At 46.2% G+C, this 16,099-nt stretch overlaps 1 protein-coding gene across 9 annotated transcripts in view; it reads left to right on the forward strand.

Annotated features, from left to right (window-relative positions):
- The window catches only part of MAST4 (microtubule associated serine/threonine kinase family member 4), a 632,991-nt gene extending 618,561 nt beyond the window's left edge, over positions 1–14,430 (forward strand). For all 9 annotated transcript variants that reach the window (XM_058309528.1, XM_071208385.1, XM_004465586.5 and 6 more), the window contains 3 exons: positions 5,358–5,494; positions 7,507–7,688; positions 8,031–14,430. In XM_058309528.1, the coding sequence (XP_058165511.1) occupies positions 5,358–5,494; positions 7,507–7,688; positions 8,031–11,905 (4,194 nt within the window). In that variant the 3' untranslated portion in view covers positions 11,906–14,430. The remainder of the gene's footprint in view (positions 1–5,357; positions 5,495–7,506; positions 7,689–8,030) is intronic.
- The last annotated feature ends 1,669 nt before the right edge of the window (positions 14,431–16,099 follow it).

The following is a 16,099-nucleotide window of genomic DNA, read 5'->3' on the forward strand; positions in this document are numbered from 1 at the left end:
ACTACTAGAATTTTCCAAATCTTGGCACCAGGAACTAAAACAAGGTCAGTGGGATTTTGAAAAATAATACATGTTTGGCTTTCTACATTCTTTATAACAGTATTGTGTTAAAAGCCTAAGAGCTCTTGCCACAGCATGCTTTGCTTCATATATCAGAATAAGACATAATAAACTGAAATATGTGTTTAGAAAATAGGCATTTGTTTATTTTGCTGAGACATAACCATTTTCATGATTTATTTTCTCAAGTATTTTAATATGATTCTGCTTTTTAAAACCTCTCTCCTTGATTCTATGAAATTTGAGTGCTCATTTCCCTTAAAGCTGGCAAGGTCTCTTAGCAGAATCGAATGTCCCTATTTATAACATCTTGCCCTCATCTGGTTACAGAGCACCTTTCACAGCCTAAGCCCTTTATTTTTGGGTCTAGTCAGTGTGCATTGCTGAAATTGCTTAAACTTTAATATTTCAGTGGTGAGCTGTTGGCACCCTTCGAAGCCATGTCATGCTCCATCACAAATCCAAGCAGAGGATCCTGCCTCTCGTTCATAAAGGAAGCACTCAAGAGGGATAATGAAACAAAGAGGATACAAGGGATTTAATTATCTTCTCAGTGAACTGTGTAATCAGGCAGTTTTCTTCCAAATTTAACCAATGATTCTTGGACAAAATGAGTGAAGTGACTAGTATCAGCACCAGGCTCCTCCGAGCCGTCATTGGCTTAACATCAGGGCAGTGGTGTATTTTGGTGTTCTCGCATGCCATTTACATGTTTTATGCTTGCAGACTACTTTATAAAATTTCAAGCCAACCTTAGAAAAAGGTGGAAGATCCATCACATAGTGAGTCTGTATTTATTTAGAAATGCGTGTACAATATTATTTATCTGTTAGAATATAAGAACAGAACAAGCATTTTCCATGTTTCACAGCTTCACAGTTGGCCCTATTTGCCCTCATGTCTTCAAAGTGAACCTGGCGTGGAAGGACCAACTTACATGTACAGGGAAACTCATCCTAATAGGGAAACACCCTAAGTCACTCAGCTTTCTGTGTCCATGGGATTATAGAACCTTTGGGCTACCCAGTTCAACTCCCATTGGCTATGTGAATCCTTAAAATGTGCTCCTTCAGCTTTGCTTACCTTTCCTGCCACAAGGAGTTAACCACCTCTATTCAGCTTTTAGGCAGCGTCAGTCTTTATAAAAGAAACTTTTTAAATAAACCAAAATATTTTTCTACCTGCTACAGTGGTGTACAGAAGTCATCTCCCCTGCTCAGAGGATAACTTGCCTGGCTTAATTTCTCTAATCCAGGTTACTTTCAATCCAGTCAGTGTGCTCTCATTATATAGCGTTAGTTGAAATTCCCAGTCTGTAAGAGAACCCCTAAACCTTTGCCAGCCCCTGCTTCAGAAATTCCTTTCCATGAGCTCTGAGATGCCTCTAAGTACTAAAATGGAGACTGTCAGGTGGCAGCATTTTTACATTCTTGCTAGGCCCCTGATATGTGCAGAGCATCAGGCTAGCCCCTGCAAGGTGGCACTGCAAATGACACTAAGAATAATAGCTTAGAGAAAGGGGCCACGTGCCACCTGCCAGGCTCTGTTCTAAACACTTTACACAAATAAACTCATGTAATCCTCACCATTACCCTGTGAGGTAAGTGCTATAAATGTTATCATCCCCATTTTACAGATGAAGAAGGTGAAACAGGGAGAAGTTAACAAAGCAGCCCATGGCTACTTGCTAGGAAGGAGAAGAGGGTTTGAACACCACAGGCAGTGGAACTGCAGAGCCTATGCTTTCAACTCCAGCACATGCTGCCCTAAGCATGAAGTCTCTGATTGCCCATAGCTGGTGGTCTGATGTGCACAGGGGAGGTCAGAGATAATACCAGCCTGCAAGTGTGAAACCTAAGGGGCAGACTGGAAATACTACAGAAGTTCTGAAGAAGGAAAGATGGCTTTCCACCAGGGTGGGCAAAGATAGCTTTGAGAAGTTTGGGGTTGTCTGAGCAGGGATTTGAAGGATGGGTGGAGATTCAGTATTTGGAAAGGAGGTGCAGGGCAGTCTAGGTAAAAAAGAAAAGAGGGTGGGGAGCAGATGTGGCTCAAGCGGTTGAGCACCTGTTTCCCACATGGGAGGTCCTGAGTTCCATTCCTGGTATCTCCTAAAAACAAGACAAAACAAAAAACAGCAAGCAAAAAAAGAAAAACCCAACTCAGGGTTGCCGATGTGGCTCTGGTTGAGCGCCGGCTTCCCACAGACAAGGTCCCAGGTTCAATCCTGGACTCAGTACCTCAAAAAAAGAAAGAAAAAGGAAGAGCATATGTAAAAATACCAGGGAGGAGATACATGAGTGGACCGGTGTGGCTGGAGCCGAGGTTCATGGATAGAATAAAGTGTTAAAAGATGGCTAGGACTGCATTGCGAGGGCTGTGGATTAGGGCTGGGATTCAGGGATGCAGAAAAGACATATAAAAACCATCTGGCTCGGTGAGGTACCCCAGGCCAGCTGGTAAGCTAACGTAGAGCTAGGCTGAGAGAAGAAATTGAATCCTGATTTTTGCTATTGTGTTCAGTTCAGCCAACTTGAAATAATTGCCCTCACAAATGCACTGTAGTTTAAAGGAAAAAAGAACTTATTGAACAGGTAATAGTCCACTGACCCCAAGTTATTGTTATTTTTTAAACAAGTGTCACAGAATTTCTGTAGGAGGTCGTTAAATCTTCAAAAGAAGTTGAGGATAAACTGACCCAGGAAGCCACACTGAATCGAGATCAGGTAGCGCTCGCTGTGGCTGAATGGGTCCACCAGGTGGCAGGCTTCACAGTTCTTGCCTAGTCTTTATAAAGTTCTTTTTTCCAGTCATTTAGCACTGTCTTCATCATTGTTTCCAAACATATATTTGCACTTTGCATCCTTTGTGTCCATATTGCTCTTTAAGGAATTCATATTTTTTTGTTTATTTCCGTAAGTCCAAGGAAATGTCCTCTGGAATATGGAGAAACAAGAAAGAAAGCTGGGATTGGTTTTTATAGGGGGAGGGGACATTTATACAAAGCATAGAGATTTACTCTGATTTAGCAAGTTTTAACCTTAGTAATTTCTGATGAAAAATGTTCAGCATTTATATTTGTCTTATACAGTGTTTGCAATACTTTTATATCACTGTCATTTCTTCTTGACAGTCTGATGCTTTGATCATCTGTCATTAAGTACCTTTGAGCTGTGTGCTCTGCTGAGCACTGGAGAGGGTTCAGGGTATTCCCTGGCCCTAATGAGCGTGGTTTGGTAGGAAGGGCACTGGAATGTGGGGGGCAAGAGGGGCTGGCTAGGGCTTCCACTGGGCTCTGTGAACTTGGGGAAGGATCTCAATGTTCCTGCCTTTGTTTTTCTAATCTATAAAGCAAGGGTAGCAATCACTTCTCACCTTTGAGATCTTTCAAAACAACCCTCATGAGGTGGTTGCGAAAATAAGAGAATGTGTGGGAAAAATTCTTTAAGGATCCAATGTGTTTTTCAAATGCTAGGTGGCATTGTTAGCCTATTATAGAGACCAAGTCAGTGCTGATTATATTAGAAAAGGGTAGAACTGGGTTCAGGCTCACGTGGCTCATGCAATAGATCAATCCCAATCATCATTATTGCCCTGTATGTCCATTCTGTGTATTGATACTTGTATACCGGTTAAAAAAAGAACAGCAGGAAATACACTGAAATATCAGCAGTAGCTGAATAGGAAACTTCTCAATGATTTCTATAGTTTTATTCATACTCTACTGTTTCCTTTTTATAATGGGCATGTATTACTTCCCAAATCAGGAGGAGTGAAAAAGAGACTTTAGCCTTAAAGCCATCCCCTGTTCTTTTGGTCCCTGAGCCAAGCCTATTTAACTCTTCATCTCATAGAACCACTTAGAACTGAGTTGCTAGGTTTCTACCAGGCTTAGGCCTTTAAAAAGGCTATTCTCCTTATACTAGTATTTTCAAGGTAGTCAAGGCCATCTCTGACTTTAAAAGGGCATATATTTCCCCTGGTTATTAAGAAATTCAGGGAGAGGTCACTGACGCTGGGGCAGTGAAATTCAGTCCTGCCGCTATCCTGGGCACCCCTCAGCCTGGCTTCCAGCTCCACACTCAGGTCTGTCCCCAGGGCCTGCCGGGCAAGCCCCTGCCCCGCGATTGAGGGAAAAGGCCCAGAAACCCGCCAGAACTACCTCACCAGGGGTGACCCAGTTAAAGAGAGGCTGTTGCATACTGGCTGACATAAATGTCCCAGCTCTGCAAGCTGACAGCTTTTATGGCAATAGAAAGGTATCCTTTAAAATAAATAAAAGTAAAAGTCCCACTCAGTTTTTTCCCCTCCCCCCCCCCCCAGCTGTTTTTGCTGTCTTTGTCCATTCACTGTGTGGTCTTCTGTATCTATTTCCCTTTTTGTTTTCTCTTCTCGGATTCACCGGGATTAGATCCTGGGGACATCTGATGTAGAGAAGGTTCCTTGTCAATTACACCACCTCAGTTCCTGGTCTTTGCCACCCTTTACCCTGACTCTCTCCTTTATCTCTTGTTGCATCATCATCTTGCTGTGTGACTCACTTGTGCAGGCACTTGGCTCGCCTTGTGTGGGCACTCAGCTTACCACACAGGCACTCGGCTCACCGCGCAGGCACACATATCGGCACTTGGCTCACCACTTGGGCACTTGGTTCACCATATGAGCACTTGGCTTGCCGTGTGGGCACTGGCTCGCCATACAGGCATGCTTTCTCTTCTTCTTTTTCACCAGGAGGCCCCAAAGATCTAACTCTGGTCCTCCCATATGGTAGGCAAAAGCCTTATCACTCGAGCCACATCCATTTCCCCCCATTCAGTTTTGCTACTTTATGATTTCTAGGCCGAAGGAAAACACAAAAAAAGAGAAAAAAATAAATCAACCAAAGCAGACAACCCCCTCCCCAGGCATATTCATACTTGATCCATATGGACAAAGACAACTGTTATTTGTAGAGCCTGTTCCCTGTGCTAAAGGCTTTACAGATGTTATCTCATTAATCCTCAGGCTAGCCCTATGATTAGATTGTTAGGTTGTATAGGAAAGGAAGGTATAAGGAGGAGGAACCATGTGCTAACCCTGTCTGTGGACTTCAGAGCCTACCCTCTTAAATAAAGTTCATATTTTGCCTTCCACCCAGGTTTTAAACTGCCTAGACTGCGCTGATTGAAGAATTATTTAAGAAAGGAAGGGCTTTTATATATGTTCATATGTGTGTGCCTTTGAATCCCTTATATCTGCTCTGATCGTGTTTCACCATGGCATTCTCTTTAATATCACCTCACTCGTTTTTTTTACAGAGTGGAAATAAGGTGTCAATCACTACTACCCCGTTTGAAAACACGTCAATCAAAACAGGACCAGCCAGGAGAAACAGCTATAAGAGCCGGATGGTGAGGCGGAGTAAGAAATCTAAGAAGAAAGAAAGCCTAGAACGGTTAGTTAAATCAATATTCTTTGAGAATTTGGTGTATACCTATGTTGGAGAAAAGTTATTTGTTACTTAATTTAAATGCTTACATATGAGAAAGATATATTTCTCTGAGAGAATATGTGGTACAGTTCATCTGTATTTATACATTAAAGTTCATATTCCTAATTGCATTCTTTTTCTTAAGCAGACTTGCATGTTTACACTGTAGAAGAATTTAGATTGCTCTTTGTCCTATGTGGATACTCTGCAAAGCCACTGGCTGTTTCTTAAGCCCCTAGACCTCATTTTAAGCATAGTTGAAAGGATTTAAGGAACTGGATCTTCAGGTAGTTTGTAACGTAAACTCTACATTTAATAATGTCCTTTGCATTATCTAAAAACAGTTACTATTTTTTAAATGCCAGATATTCTAAAATAACTATTTATTTAAAGCTTCCAAATAAGCCTATAAATAAAAGGACTTTATTTTACTGACTGAAAATCTAATTTAGTGTTTGTAGCCTGGGAAGCAATGATGAGTATCTTTGTACGCTACACAGACACTAGCGAGATGAGTGTATATATTCCTGGCAGGAACATTTCTTGCAAGGCTGTTCTCTGGATGTGCTACCTGTACAAAGCAAACATTCCTTTTTTATTCACTTGGATGTGATGCATCAGATCATATGAAGAGGATTTTTGTTGATAGAAATGTAGAAAAATAACAAATGAAAAAGGAATGACTTAACTCCAGGAAAAACAGTTGTACAAAAAAGGAAATACAATTATATTTTACAAAGCCAAATGTGACCTATATTTATAAAGTAAAATAAAGAAAAGACCAGCCTTTTTTCTAACCAAAAGTTTTGATCTAACCCTATTGGGAGGGATAGAAAAAAAGAGCATGAATTTTGTCAGAAGATGGAGGGGGTTGTATCAGAGAATTTAATTCTAATCTTCTGTATTTCTAAAGCTGATTCTAAAGCTGATAAACTAGAAAGCAGCAGTCTGAGCACGTTATTGAGCAATATGCAAACAAATAAGAGGAAAAACAGCAAAAAGAGTGGAGAGTGGTTTCTCTGGGGAGTAGGGAAAGAACAGAGCAGGGGAGTTGCTGTTTTCCTTATGAGCTTATGGAATGATTTGACTTTTTAACCCAAAACATTTATTACTTTGGTTAAAATTGCACACACACAAGTTCTGGGATCTTTCTCTTTTATGTTGTGTTTTATATTTTGATTGCATTTTAAGTCATATAGAATAAATTGTTTTAAGGGGTAACAGTGTTTAAATGTTCTCTTTAAGCTCGCCAGAGGTGAGTTAGGCTTATCTGAGAGTAAAAGAACTCAGTGCAGCCATGTGCACTTAAAACCCATCTAAGCTGTGCTTTTTGATGCAAGATGTGCCTGTTGAGGACTAAATGCTCTTGTGCTTCTGCTGCTGTGTGGTGTCTGCTGTCCTGTCACTATGATAAGATTCAGCTTTATCTGTCTCAGGGTTTCTATTTAAATGTATAGCCTACATTGTCCTTAAGAATATTCATGAGTCTACAATGAAATAAACACAGCACCCAGGCTTTAACAGATAAAGCCCCCGCCCAGTATATCACTGCTAAAGAATTCTAGTGCAAGATGTATTATCTCTTAATTAAGTTGTTTCAATGTATTTAGGGGTATGTATTCAGAGGCTTTCAGGCAAAGACCATTCTCATAAACCTAACAAATAAGTAAAAAAATATATTTTTAACATTTTCTATCATCCTGGCTCTTTTATAAGGGTTTGAAATTGAAAGTGCCTCCATTGTATGCTATCAAAGAATATTCCTTTATAAACCATAAAAGCAGTTTTTTAATGTGAAAGTGGATTCCTGTTCTTTAAAATTACTGGGCCTGCCATCAAGCGAGTGTCTCCTAGTCAGAGCTAGTTGTTGAACTGAAGATGCTGGTACTATGGGAGGCAGGAGTAGCTCTGAAAGAGGATTTAGAGGAGATGGTTTGGTTTGTCTTCCAAACACTTTTCTCCTGTTTTCACTTTAGGAGGAGATCACTTTTCAAAAAACTAGCCAAGCAGCCTTCTCCTTTACTCCATACCAGCCGAAGTTTCTCCTGCTTGAACCGATCCCTCTCATCCGGAGAGAGCCTCCCGGGCTCGCCCACTCACAGCTTGTCTCCCCGGTCTCCCACACCAAGCTACCGCTCCACCCCTGACTTCCCATCTGGTGAGTGGGTCTCCCGGCCTGGGCAGCAGAACGAGCTGAAAGGAGGTGGAAGGTATCCCCTCAGGCTCTGAAATCATGAAGCTTATTCCAGCTTTAGGAAAGCATGTAGAGGATGTAAGTGACATAGAGAAGGATTTAGAGGGAGGTCCTCAGATGTTCTGGCCCTTAAAATAAGACAAGAAGTGCTGGGTTAAACCTTGGTGTGGGGCAGGTTTCTCTGCACAGCATTTATTTCATTAGAGTGATGCTGACACAGCTTGCTGACCTCTTCTGGACCTGACCTAAAATAGTCCGGGGGTATGGAAAGAAAAGGGGAAAACACTGTTTGTTTTTCACCCACAGGTACTAATTCATCCCAGAGCAGCTCCCCAAGTTCGAGCGCCCCCAATTCTCCAGCGGGCTCAGGACACATCCGGCCCAGCACCCTCCACGGTCTGGCGCCCAAACTCAGCGGGCAGAGGTACCGGTCGGGAAGACGTAAGTCGGCGGGCAGCATCCCGCTGTCTCCCCTGGCGCGGACGCCCTCTCCAACTCCCCAGCCTACCTCCCCGCAGCGGTCACCGTCGCCTCTGCTGGGACACTCCCTCGGCAATCCCAAGATCACCCAGGCCTTTCCCAGCAAGATGCACTCCCCCCCCACCATCGTCAGACACATCGTGAGGCCCAAGAGCGCGGAGCCCCCGCGGTCGCCGCTGCTCAAGCGTGTGCAGTCGGAGGAGAAGCTCTCTCCCTCCTACGGCAGCGACAAGAAGCACCTGTGTTCCCGCAAGCACAGCCTGGAGGTGACGCAGGAGGAGGTGCATCGGGAGCAGCCCCCGCGGGAAGCCACCCTGCAGAGCCTGGAGGAGAACGTGTGCGACGCGCCCGCCCTCAGCCGGGCCCGGCCGGTGGAGCAAGGCTGCCTGAAACGGCCGGTCTCCCGGAAGCTGGGAAGGCAGGAGTCCGTGGATGACCTGGACCGGGAGAAGCTGAAGGCCAAAGTGGTGGTGAAGAAACCAGACGGCTTCCCTGAGAAACAGGAACCCCGCCAGAAACCCCAGGGACTCGGCAGTGATTTGGAACACCCCGCCGCCCTGAGGCTAGAAGAGAGAGAGAAGATACACCCGAAGTCCTTAGAAAGGTCCGGTCATTTTGAAAACAAGGCGACGGCACCAGAGGCGCCGTCGGCGCAGTCCTCGGGCAGCCTGTTGAAAGATGCTCTGCACAAGAAGGCCAGCATGCGGGCCGGCGAGGGTGGGACCTCAGACACGGCCCCCGCCAGCGGCGACTTCAAGCGCGTCTCCGCGCCCGGCACCCTCCAAGACGGTCTCTCTCACTCTGCTGACCCGTCGACCTCTGGGAAGCTTGAAAACCCAGAGAAGGCTGCCCAGACCAAGGAGTTGCTTCGAAGCGAGAAGTTAGACAGCAAGCTTGCCAATATTGATTACCTTCGAAAGAAAATGTCCCTTGAAGACAAAGAAGACAGCCTCGGCCCCATGCTGAAGCCCAAGATGACCTCCAGCCCCCATGAGTGCCTGCCAGGGAACACAGCCAGGGCCGTGGGTGGGCAACAGGAGACCCCACCAGCCTCTGAGACCCGAGCGTTTATGAGCAGTGCCCATGCAGCTCAGATTAGCCTTGTCTCTTTCGTTCCTCTCAAGGCCTTAGCTGGCCGCGTGGAAAATGGAGCGGAAAAGCCGGGCTTGGTTGCTTCTGAGTCCCCGGTCAGGAAAAGCCCCTCGGAGTATAAGCTGGAAGGTAGATCTGTTTCATGCCTGAAGCCAATTGAGGGCACTTTGGACATTGCCCTCCTGTCTGGACCTCAGGCCTCCAAGACAGAGCTGCTTTCCCCAGAGCCTGCCCAAAGTCCCAGCCTGGACAGTGGCGTGGGGCCTTCTGGGCCACCAGCCCTCCCCGGCAGTGCCGGCAGGGGTGATACTGCCAGTCAGAGGGAGCTTTGCCCTGCCAGCTTAAAGGTGAACAAAGCCTATCTGCTTGAGCCTCGGTTCCAGCCCCCCAGCTGGGCTCTCCAGAACTCGCCAGCACCTCCTCAGTCTGACCAAGAGCTAAAGCAGGACAGGAAAGTTTCCCATCCTGCTGCCAGGAGCCCCGCGACCGTCACGGAAAGCCGTCCTCCAAGGAAAGAGGGCAGCCCCTCCAAACACCAAGACCACCCCCCTGGCACCAAGCCCCTCCCCTTCCCAGGCCAGAACTTCCAGGGTTCCGTGGGCTCCAACCCGGCCCCGCCACGCCACCCTCCCCAACCCGAAGGGACCCCCTCGAGGGAGAAGTTGAGCTCAAGGGAGTCATCTGAATGGGATCCCCCCTCAGCCAGAAGTGAGCGGTCTGCCCCGAGGGCCCACGTTCACAGAGACCCCTCCACGGACCTGAATCCTACAGAAACTGCTAAAACCAGCGACCACCCCAAAAATCTCCCTTCTGTGGGAAGGGCCCACCCAGATGTCTACCCTCAGGCCCAGGCCACAGAGAAAGCCTGTGGAAAAACAAACCTTCAAGAAGGACGGGAGGAGATGAGGCCCCTGGCCAGAGAGAATTCCTCTTTGCGCTGGGCCGGGACTCCCTGTGGGAGGTTGCCGAGCACGGCGAGAGGCCAGGAGCCCGAGCCCGAAGGCCCTCCCCCCAGGCAGGCGCTGCAGCCACCAGGCACCCAGAGCAGTAAGGAGGAGAAGCTCCCCGGTTTCCCTTCTCTGCAGAAAGATAGTCCCAAGGAATCTGGAAGGAAGGAACCACCTCTACAAAGACATCTCAACAGTAGCCCTCAGCTCCCACTGACCACCAAAGAGCCCCCCGGGCCGGCCGCACGGCAGCGTTGTCATTCGCCGAGCCGCTCTTCAGGTGGGGAGCCCACGAGCCAGCCCGCTGCTGCCGAGGCCAGCCCCGGTCTCCGGGGTGCGCCCACGCCGGCCGCTGTGCCCGGGGAGAGCAGCAGCCACAAGCCCTGGCCTGGCCCCGAGCCTGGCCCTCCAAAGTCTAAGCATCCAGATAGGCCCCTCTCCTCACAGAAGCCAAGCACTGGAGCTGGTAAGGGCAAAGAATCTGTCCCTCAGCCCCTGAGTGGCTCCAGCCCAGAGGGGAAGAGCTGCAGTAGGGGGGCCTCGGATGGGTTCCCTGCCGGCTCAGGCTCTCAGAACAAAGCTAGCGACGTGATCGGCCAGGGGAAAAGTGGGCCCTCCCTCCCACTGCAGACCGTAGGTGGTCCTCTAGACACCAAGCTGAAACCCGCCGGCGGTGGGCGTCCCCCGGAGGTGCTGGAGAAGCCTGTGCATTGGCCTCGGCAAGGACACCCAGGTTTTAGCGAGTCAGTAGACCAGAAATTTGCCACTGTCGGTGAAAAACAAAACCTATCTCCAAAGCACCCCAAACCATCCACTGTGAAAGATTGCCCCCCTCTGTGTAAACAGACAGACAAGAGCCCCAGTCAGCCGGCTGCCACCGCAGACAGGAAGTCGGAAGGGAAAAACTGCACAGAAGCACTTTACGTTCCAGCAGAGAGCAGGAGGCCTGAGGCCAGCCTTTCCCTCGCACACGGCGAGGTTTGGCCTAAAGGCGCAGAGAAGCCAGCAGTGGTGACGGGGAAGGGTTTCTCGGAGGCCAGGGAGAAAGGGCCCAGCTCCCAGAAGCCACTGAACGAGCCCAGCAAGGCTGGCGGCATGAAGCGGTCCCCCTCGGCCACCGGGCAGAGTTCTTTGCGGCCTGCCGCCCCCCCAGAGAAGTCTCTGAGCTACTCCTCCGGCTTTCCTGAAGCCAGGCCAGGAGCCCGAGAGGCCCCCCTACTCAGCGACTCCTCTTCCGTTAAGTCTAAGTCTGGTGGGGGCATGGCTGAGCCCACAGTCCCCAGCAACAGGGACCACAGGAAGTCCCTGCCACGGGCGGACGGCAAAACCCAGATGACAAAGAGCGACTCTTTGCCATCCTTTCGGAGTGCCACCATCACTCTGGAGTCTCTCCACCCCGACCCGAACCTGGTCGGGGGAGCCGGCCCCCGGGACAGGGCCCTCTCAGTTACCACCACCATCGGAGAAACCAAAGGGAAAGAGCCAGCCCCGGCCCAGCCGCCCCCAACCAGGAAACAGAGTGTGGTCAGAGAAGTGACCAAGCCAGCCCCAGCTGCAAATGCCGACCGTCCCGTCACCCTCTCCTCCGAGAAGGACTTTGTGGTGCGGCAGAGGCGGGGGAAGGAGAGTTTGCGTAGCAGCCCTCACAAGAAGGCCTCGTAGTGGGACAGAACGCCGGGGCAGGGCTGCACACACCCAGCCTGAACGTGGGACTACGTCTTGACTACCTTTCGAAACCAGCACTGTGTGGGAATGTCTGTGAGGCAGAGCTCGGAGCCGCATTAAGGAAGAGGGGAGAGAAGGACAGAGAGAGGAACCTTCTTCCACATGCCTTCCCGATTGTAACCAGTAAAACTGTTACCAGATAGTATTTGTCTAAGAAATACCTTTACAGTTGAGGTTTGTTGAGGAAAAGAGATGTTCTCTGTAGATACCTAGCGATGTGTTTGGTTTTGAATGTAGAGTCTATACCTTGCTGCTGATTATGTCGTTTACCACAGCTTTTTCTTTAAATAAGATTTTTTGCTTTCCCACTTATCATAATATAGTAATGAAGCAAAATGGTTAAAACGGGGTGTACCTATAAATATAAATATATAGACATACACACCCATGTTTGTGTACATACACATCCACGCATATGCTTTGGTCTGTGGTTTGAGGAAATTTGAAGGCTACATTTTTATAAGTTAAAATATTCTAAGTAGAGTTGAAGATGGAAAAAATCCCAAAAGACAGTAGATTGTGAGTTTTTATGTGTATTTTTAACCAGAGATTTTGATAGTACTGTATCTGGCTACCTGTATTTCCAGATCTACAGCAAGAACTGCTCTAATGGCTGCATTTAGACTCCTCCACTAGACTGGCCAGGGCAAATGGAGCTAGGCGTTTTCATTGAACGGGCATCCTAATGGATCTTTGGATCCTGGGTCCAACTGTCTGAAAGGCTAGTTGTCCCTGTCTGTGGGTGTGTATGTTGGGTCTCCACCCTGGGTGGAGCGGGGACTATAGACACATCACCTTTACTTCTGTTCTTTCTTTCCCTTCTTTTCACTCTCTTGAACTCAGGCCTTTATGCTGTGAGTCACTAGTCCAAGAAGCACACGTTTCGTAGTAGTCCTGCACCAGCCCTGCTCTTGAATAAAAAGGAAACTTACTGACCGCACACAAACCCGCTAGACTTAGGTCGAGTAATAAGCATCAGGCATTGGAAGAGGTTTTAAGTTTGCTTTCTTGAGGAAAAGAAGGGGGGTGGATTTTGGCATCATAGCATAAATATTAAGGAATAATCAGGACATCAGATACATTTTAATACATAGCTGGGGCCTTATGTTGTAGATGAAGCTTGCTGTTTTTAGCAAGTTCCTGGGTTTCACATTCATCTCTGATGCATCGAGTAGCTCCATACATTTCATAACATGATCTCTTTATTTGTATGCAAAAAATACTGTAATAATAAAGAGCAGCATTTTTGTAACAAAGAGACTTGGAGCTATTTGGTGCTTGAATGTGACTGTCCTTTTTACTTTTGCTAAGCCTTATTTAAATTTTGTATACTGTGGGATACGTAGAGTTTGTCAAATCATTTTAGTGCTGAGGTTTTTCTTTTTTGTTTGTTTCTTTTGTTGCAGTGTTTCTGGTGGCTTGTTTTGTATTATAAGAGGCACTTGCTGATGTAAGTACCAAGGCACTACAAGAAAATACACACAGATATGTATTTATAAGATGCTTGGGATCTATAGCACATTGCTGTGTTTTCTGTTTTGTTGTAAGAGAAAAAAAATCACCAATAAATAACTAATCCAGCACCCAAACGCCCTCGAGGATTTCTTAGTCTCCTCAGGCTATAAAATAGTTCATCTAAGCACAGCATCATCTTATGGCCCTGTGGATTGTAAATCATCGAGCAAGGCTGTAAACTGCTCCTAAAACAAAGGCATAATTTAATCGACTGCTTTGGTTGTGCTTCATTATAAAATGCGTTGGTTATGGCAAGAAGAGGGGAAAAAGTCTCCGCCTTGCCCATAATTTTTTCCTTTTCAATGTGGCTCCAGCCATTTCCCATCACAACTTTGTAAAATGGTAGAAGAAACAAATATTTTACAGGAACTTAAATGGTTTCAAAAGTGGTCTCAACATTCATAATACATATCTGTGTTTGGCAGTTCTCGTAGGTCAGTCTTTCTGCACTCAGACATTGAGACAGGTCTATCGGGGAAGTAGTTCATGGTTTACAGCCTTTGCTTTTTAACTGTCCAGTTTCCTTTAAAGCACAACTAGCTGCTTGTTTACAAATGATATTTTTATGTATATTTTGTATAGTGTATTATCATTTTTGCCAAATATGTTTTTTTTTTGCATTTTGGATGAGTAAAGAGTACTTAAGGTTGCATTCATGTAATACCTGTTTGTTGTTGTAAACCTTTCCAATCAGCTGGTAGAAAAGTCTCCTAACTGTGTTCTATTTGGTCAGTCTCTGTGTGATTGTAAGATGTGCTCCTTGATAGTACTCCCAGCTGTAGATTTACCAGCTTAAAAGTTTGTTAGGATCTGTGCAATAAAGTGTTTGCAGTCTTATTTTCTCTTAAGAAATTCCCTATGGATGTCATAATTGTTGTATATTGAACAAATATTTATACTTATGCAGTTGCATAACATTGAAATAAAAACTCAGCATGAAAAGATAATGCCTAATAACATTTTTTCCCTCATGCACCGATACATACCACCTCCAGAAATGTTACTGAATGCAACTATGTTACGAAAAGTATGGATTTTTGCAGATTGTTCTTGCTAAGTGGAATGATTTGCTTATTTTTAACACACACAAACATAGTCCATTCTTCAAGATTAAGTCCTCTAACTCTGTCCTCTTTTTTCTACCACCGTTCTTCCTTGCCCTCAGAACTTATCAACTTCCACATCTACACTTGCCATCTTCCCTACAGTCTCCTTCCATGTGAAACCACCTCCTCTGCTTCCCTTGAGACCTTGCTCCTTCCCTTACCATTGTCTCTCTTCTCTTCTCCACCCTTCCTCTTTCCTCTCGAAAAGCCCTTTCTTTGACTTACCTTTCTCCTCCTTCCTTCTTAGCTGACTCCCCGAAACAATAGTCAACAATGAATATTTTCAGCAGTTCACAGCACTCCACACCCCATTGAAAGCTGGCTTCTGGCCACACACCATTAGCATTGCTTTGGCAAAGGTCACCAGTGACACCCAGAACCACCCCCCCTTCCAGATATCACGTATGTAGACCATCTCCTCCATGAAAATCAGTCTTTGACATGCCTCTCTCTCAGTGCTCAAACTTCTTTAACCTATTCTTTTGTCTTTTGAAGATTCCTGTTCCTCCTCAGAATACCTGTCCCGTTAAATTCGGTGGTTCCCTGAGTTCATTCTAGATCTGTGCCATTTCTCTCCACACCCTTTGCTTGGGCTTTCCATTCAGTCATAGGTGTTTCCAACTTGGCACCTCAAATTCAAAATGAGCAAAAATGACCTCATAATTTTCTGTGCCCATTCCTCTGTCATTCAAGCCAGATCCAAGCCTTCTGCCTAACCTCTTTTTTTCCCTTCACATCTAAATAATCACCAGGTCCCATTAATTTCACAGACCACTCATCTCTGCACTCTGTCCCCTTCACTCTTCTGCTACTAATAGCTTTGGTTTAGTCTCTCTTGTTCTCTCTCCCGGATTACTGCAGCAGCCTCCTAACTAGTTTTCCTGCCCCTGCTGTTGCCCTCTCCAGTTTGTTCTTCACAATGTCCCAAGGAGAGGTTTCTCAAATGCAAATCACACCATATTACTACCCTGCTTTAGAACTATAATATTTCCCATATTCTGAGGATAAAGCCCAGCTCCTTAAACTTGCTCTCCCCATCCTAGCCTGGCCAACTCTTGCTCATCCTTTATGCTGGGCTCAGGCATCTGGGGAAAGCCCAAGGGTGGCCTATGAGCCCATCTTCTGTGGCTCCCTGTGCATTTCCCCTGTTTGGAATTATCTCTTTCAGTGAGTTTATCTTCTTCACTAGACTCCCAGTTCCATGAGCCTGTGTCTAGTTTGTCTTTATTTCTATGACCAGGCATGTAGGAATGTCAGTAAATGTTTGCTGAACTGAACTGAAGGAGAAAGGAAATAGTAGTAGTAGATGCCATTTGTGACTTGTTTATCATGCACCAAACGTTATCTCATTTAATCTCCATGCCTTTTGAGCTATGTGTACTTGCCTCATTTTATAGATTAGGAAACCAAGACTCAGAGAGGTTAAGTTACTTACCCTCTTGGCAGGGCAGGGACTTGGACTCAAGCAATCTGACTCCAGAACCCTTGCACATTTAACCTCTACCATTAG

The sequence above is a fragment of the Dasypus novemcinctus genome, chromosome 2 (genome assembly GCF_030445035.2).
Source record: "Dasypus novemcinctus isolate mDasNov1 chromosome 2, mDasNov1.1.hap2, whole genome shotgun sequence".
Taxonomy (NCBI): domain Eukaryota; kingdom Metazoa; phylum Chordata; class Mammalia; order Cingulata; family Dasypodidae; genus Dasypus; species Dasypus novemcinctus.